Genomic DNA, 6016 nt, shown 5'->3' on the forward strand with positions numbered 1-6016 from the left:
CTGTTGACGTTGTACTGTAGTGTACTGTACAGCGTTGCCAGATGGTGTGAGAGAAATAAGCAACCAGGTCTATCAAAAGAAGCCACTCCACAAAAAATTGCAATTTAAATCTAATATTCATAGGCTATTTTCCAAAAAATCTTGTGGGGAAAAAGTGACGTTTATTTTATATATATATATATATACGGTATATATATATATATATATATATATAGGGGTCCGCCGCAGATACTACACTGTAGAAACACAACCCAAAAACCCCGCAATCAACCAACCAACGGCAACCACTCAATATTGACAAGCAACTTTACAGAAAAACAAGCCCAAAGTAGCTTTTAGTAAGCCGACATGGCAACACTGTCTTCTCTCTCTCTCTGGAAACAATGCACGAGCAGCAGTGGCGCTGAGTGAGCACGCACGCGCGAGGCGCGCTCCCCGTTTCGCAAGTTCTTGTATTGGCGGTGGCGCGCGCTCAGCTCTATCATTTCAGTTGAGCGTCCCCTCAGCAAGTCATGAGAGCACGGTGTCTCCTGTGCTTGTCTTCTTAGCCTCTCCTCCCACAGAAGCGTGGTTGCTTTCGTTGCTTTTTTTTTTTAATTCGCCGAAAACGCACATAAGGTGGGTTTACTGCTTTTTTCCCCTTTGTTCATCAATGTACGCTTCGTTTGTTGTTGTTTTTAAGTCTTGATTCGTATGTGCTTTTTTACTCTAGTAGACAGCTTGTTCAGCACGAGAGAGGGAGGCGGGGTCGTCTGCAAGCTAGAGCTCTCCCTTTGTTCTTTGTGTTTTTAATCTTATATCGTAACCTACCGTACTTTCGCTGAAGAATGATTAACGGCACTTAACACGTTGATGTCTTAACTGTGGATGCTCTTTTCGTGGTGTTTATACCGTTTGCAAGGTGTAAAAAAGTGAGTTTGGATGGGATTGTGATCCGTGGTTCTAATAGACAGCCAGCTAGAAGGTGTGGCAACTGAGTGAAATCAAGAGGAGAAAAAAAAACAATCGGCTCATTTGATAAGCTGTTTTACTTTCACGAACTAATCGTCGATTTGCAAGCATTTTATTCAGCACGTCAAAGCTTTGAACGACATTAATCTTGCGAAGGGTTAAAATAACATCGTTGTTGACTTTAAGTTGTGATATTCTGAAATACATGCTTTTAAAAAGGGGGAAGTGGTAACGACAAAATAGTCATGTTTTAATATTTGTAGCCTATGTATTCATGGAAACCACGAACACGGATTTAATGGACGTGCATTAACAGTGGCAGTCTTCTCCCTATACCATAAGCACACGTGATAGCAGTTGGGGAAGGGAAAGAGTACATCATGTTCCAATACATGCAACCTTGCATCTCCTTGGCGTCCATGTACACTGCACACACTAAAGGCACAGATTGCCTTTTGACGAATGCTTTGATTAATCATTAGTCTAAATTACATGTACGAGCGCTCATTCGGACCTAGTAAAAAACAAATAGTTTTGTTCAAGACAGACTGTATTCGACACGTTGTCTGTTAGTCTTGTAAAGTTTAGCAAGATATTTTTGCGCAAGTAGATCAGAAGAACAGTGCATACATCCTATCGTTTACTCAATGGAGTAGCATAATCCTATTTAAATTCATAACTACCACATCATAAACCAGTCAGAGCAATTCGTGAATCCCTGTTTACCGTCTGTACTGCTGCAATCTGAATTGCAACACCACCCAGTGTGCTGATTTTTTTTTTTTTGTCTGTGTGTTTTGGCAAATTTAAATCCTAGGCTACGCCATGGGAAAAGCCTTCAGCAAGTCGGTGCCCAACAAGGCTGAAACAGCAAAAGCTGAGGTGCCAGCTCCTACACAGCAGGTAGAGCCTTCAGTGATTCCCCCGAATCAGGAAGCTGTAGTGGAAGAGAAACCAGCTGCGGTGGTAGAGGAGCCAGTGGCAGAGGCAGTGGCAGCAGAACCAGTTGTCGAATCGGTACCAGAGCCTGAACCAGAGGCCCCTGCTGCCCCAGTGGAAGAAGTTGTACCAGAGGTCCCTGCTGCCCCACTCCCAGTGGAAGATGTTGTACCAGAGGTCCCTGCTGCCCCACTCCCGGTGGAGGAAGTCGTACCAGAGGTCCCTATTGCCCCACTCCCGGTGGAAGATGTCATACCAGAGGTCCCTGCTGCCCCACTCCCGATGGAAGATGATGTACCACCCCCATTACTGGCTGAACCAGAGCTCCTAGTTGCAGTCTGTGAAGAACCACCAGCCCCAGAGCCTGTCGTCAGTGTCGTGGAGGCTGAACCTCTCCCTGAGCCTGTGATAGAAGTAGAACCAGAGCTAATCCCAGTGGCTCCAGAGCCTGTTGTGGAGGCAGAACCAGAACCTGCTGCAGCTTTGGACGAGCCGGTAGATCTCCTCTCCCAAGAGTCCGTCCCTCTCTCGGCCCCTCTGGTAGACCTGGGTGTCCCTGACCTCGACCTCGCCAGTCCACTCGAGCCCACAGATGTCCTTGAGGATGAGGGTTGTGAAGACGGCATCGAAGCCGCCAGCCCGGAGGAGCCAGCAGAGCTAGTGAGTGAGGGCATGGAGAATGTGGAGCAGCCTCTGTGTGATGTCAACCAGGAGGTGAGCGACAGACCCTTAAAGCACTTAGACCTGACAGGAAACGGCTTCATGAATGACCTCATTCCCAACGATGTCCAGATCCCTGACGACATTCCTGTGGCCGACATTAGCCTCTCCAATGATCTGATGTGAGCCACTGGCAAAGGAAGCAAATTAAACGCAGAGATTAATGGACTATGATGATCTGAGAAAGCTTCTTAACCCTTTACTGTGTGAATTCTGAAAATACCATGAAACCGTTTTTTTTTCTTACCTGAAGTGGTCTAATAAAGGGATATGATGTTGACATTTTCAATGTTCCCATACGGTGACACTGAAACATGCTGTAAAATGCTTTTATCTCCTTCACGATTCTTGCTCTGGGCCCATCTTTTTCTTTGAACAGAATCAACATCTCTGTTACAACTTAATGTCCCTTTGACAGGTTTGACTAGAAATAATTTCATAGAAAAGACATCTACACAATGGAAGCTTATGGTTGAGCATTAAGATTCATGTTCAGGTCATGGGCTTACACTCAAATGAGCTAGATCTGGCACTACACTATTGTGGTCTTAAACAAGGGAATATAAATGGCAAATCATTCTGATCCTGATAATCAACAGCATTTCTTTGCTACAAAATGACTCGGACCAGCCTAGGGTATGTGTTCTGTTTTGGTTTAATATCTCAGTGCCATTTTCATGTGTTTTCTCTTTTATGCATGTCATGCACATTTGTAAAATTTGATATCTAACCTTGTGTAACTGATAAAACATTAAGGAAACATAGATTGAGTTATTGTAGGAGAAATGCCTGCATTGTGTTTTTAGAGGGGACCCTGCCTGGAGCACTTTGTTGTCTCACCAAAAGTGTGGGCGGGCCATATGGGACACACCTCTAGCTGAAGGAAGGGATTGAACCAACCAAAGTGCAGCATTGGGTTAAGGGAAATGAGGGGTGACACAGAAAATACATCATTGGATTTTCATGTTTAAGGGAAATGACTGCTTCTAAGGAGATGGTGATGTAGGTATAACACTACTTCTGGGTCAATGCTGAGGGAACTTTAGTGAACACAGCCACAGAGGGGGCAGGCAAGGCAGAGTAGCAGACCAATCAAATCTGATCAAAGTCGTGGAAGCCAAGAGTCCAGCAAAAGCTCTGTACCACATTGTCCAGCAGCTCGCTAACTGGAGAGATGATTGAATCGGGTCTGTATGCTGTGATACTCGACGCTTTGACTCAAATATTCCTCTTTCTAACTCTGTGAAACAGAGTAAGTGACCTTATTGTTTTTTCTCAATGTTGAGAAACAGTGGGGGAATGTATATTTCAGGCGATGGCTTGGTTGTGAAAATAAAGTTAAAGATTATTCCACCTCAACATGTGTTTGGACTCTGAATACTTAAGTTTATAAACTTTACCACAGCATATTTTCAGTTTGCTATAAAGAAGACCAAGTTTGGCATGTAATAAATTGTACAGATATGCACTCATTGCACTGTGAGGGAGAGTACACTTGGTTAACCAGTAACTCGGTGAGATTAGAAAAACCTGTTAGATGTGTGTGGGGTGGGGGGGGGCTTAGAGATACAATTTATCACCCAGGAAAGGGCTCTGCCAACCAGACCCTCTCTAGTCTAAAGTGCCCGAATGAAACAATTGTAGTTTTACAAATACTGTCAATGATTAGTAGTATACTACGATTATTAGTAGTTAGTAAGTGGTATTGAAGTCTGCATTTGTCACCTAAAGATGAGCCTAATTTACTTGTCTTAAACCTTGCATTATTTCCACCATTCTTTAGTTAAGTGCATCTTTTACGATGAAATATACATTGTTAAGTTAGGATGAATTGTTATATGCATGAATTGTAGACAGGGGGGTCTTGATGGTACACACGTACAAAACTTAACACAAGTCCTGGCATTACAGCCCTGTTCTGAAGAAACATTAGGTAGACCACCAAGAAGTGTATACAGATTAAGATGTCTGTTCAACTCATTAGTGAGAAACGTGTGGGGTTTTAGTTCAAGTAAAATAAGCAGCGGAATTATGAGTGTGGCGTGTGCACATATGGATCTTCTGTTCTCCTGCAAAGGGAGTTTCCTCTTTCTTCATGTTACATAAGACACAGTTTATATCAGCCTAGCCCTCAACCAACACACACACACACACACACACACACGATATTACACATACTGTACACACGTTCTACACATATGTTCTAAACACAGACGTGTGTCTGTGCACATGAGAATCCAAGTTCCTGCTAACCACGGTACATAACATGCAAAAAGAGACAGAGGCTTCTCACAGTGAACTGGCAGATGAATGTGGGAGAGAGGAGAGAGAGAAAGAGGGGTGGGGGGCGAAGTAGCATTCTTTCCAGAGGAAAGGGGGATTTCGGGGGTCTAGGTCAAAAGTCTCCAATGTGACTGGCGCAGTGCATGTGAAATCTGCTCCTCACATACCTCTCCCACCACACTCTTCCCTGCTCCCACATTACTCCCCTAACTTAACTACGGTATTCACACAAAACTATTCAGACTGGCTTAAAATAGATAAATGCAAAGATGGATATTAACTGTGTGTTTGTGTGTGGTATTTATTTTAGCTGATTTGTTTTGCTTACTAGTAGTAAGCAATAGGCCTACTACTTGTACATACCATTCTTCTGAGCTATTTCCTTCCAGTACAAACAGTTCACTCAATAGCCATGAGATTGATCTCTAATTGATTATTGTTCTGTACCAGACAGTCATGAGTTAATGCTCTGTGGAAATATACACTAACATAACACACATGCAGGGGTATATGGAGAAAGCAGATTCTGGGATAGTGCAAAGGGTTTTGATCAGCGTGGAACATTGTGTAAGTTTAGCGATTCAAACTGTCTGCAAGCAAAGGAAGAACATTTGACTCCCTACGTTTAGCCACATTCCTGTTTAACTCTCAGGATTATGCCTTCTACAGCCCCTCCTAGCTGTAACAGCCTGAGCCTCAGGGCAGGGCAACATGAGGAAGTCCTATGGCTTGGGCTGCACAAAGATGAGTCCCTGCGGAGTGGGATAGGCACTTGTAGACGGTGATCTCAGTCAGGCTGGCCTTTAGCATGCCACGGATTTAAGAGTGAGCTGATTTGGGATCCGGAGGACATGTGATATAAGTGGTTGGTTCGTTTGACACAATTTATGATTCCTGTCATACCAGAGGATTTCGCCTCTATAAACAAAAGTGCTGCCGTTTGATTCGTCTCCCTCGGTCCTTTGTTGATTTCCTGTTTCCCCATGGACTGGACCAAATGACTGGGCCGACTGAACAAAACATAAGCAGAAAGAGCTTTTGTTTTTTTGAGCTTTTGTACAGTTTAGGAGGTAAGATATGTGATATCTGGTTTATAAATGAATAACCAATACGTCATGGAGAC

At 43.7% G+C, this 6016-nt stretch overlaps 1 protein-coding gene across 1 annotated transcript; it reads left to right on the top strand.

The window, feature by feature from the left end:
* Positions 1 to 461: 461 nt before the first annotated feature.
* LOC310857381 (uncharacterized protein) lies at positions 462 to 3969 on the top strand. Its single transcript, XM_083763029.1, has 2 exons — positions 462 to 618; positions 1769 to 3969. Exon 2 carries the CDS (start codon positions 1777 to 1779, stop codon positions 2734 to 2736), a length of 960 nt encoding a protein of 319 aa, XP_083619155.1. The 5' UTR covers positions 462 to 618; positions 1769 to 1776; the 3' UTR covers positions 2737 to 3969.
* Positions 3970 to 6016: the final 2047 nt, after the last annotated feature.

Source organism: Protomyctophum parallelum (assembly GCF_964188405.1).
Source record: "Protomyctophum parallelum genome assembly, chromosome: 4".
Classification (NCBI taxonomy): domain Eukaryota; kingdom Metazoa; phylum Chordata; class Actinopteri; order Myctophiformes; family Myctophidae; genus Protomyctophum; species Protomyctophum parallelum.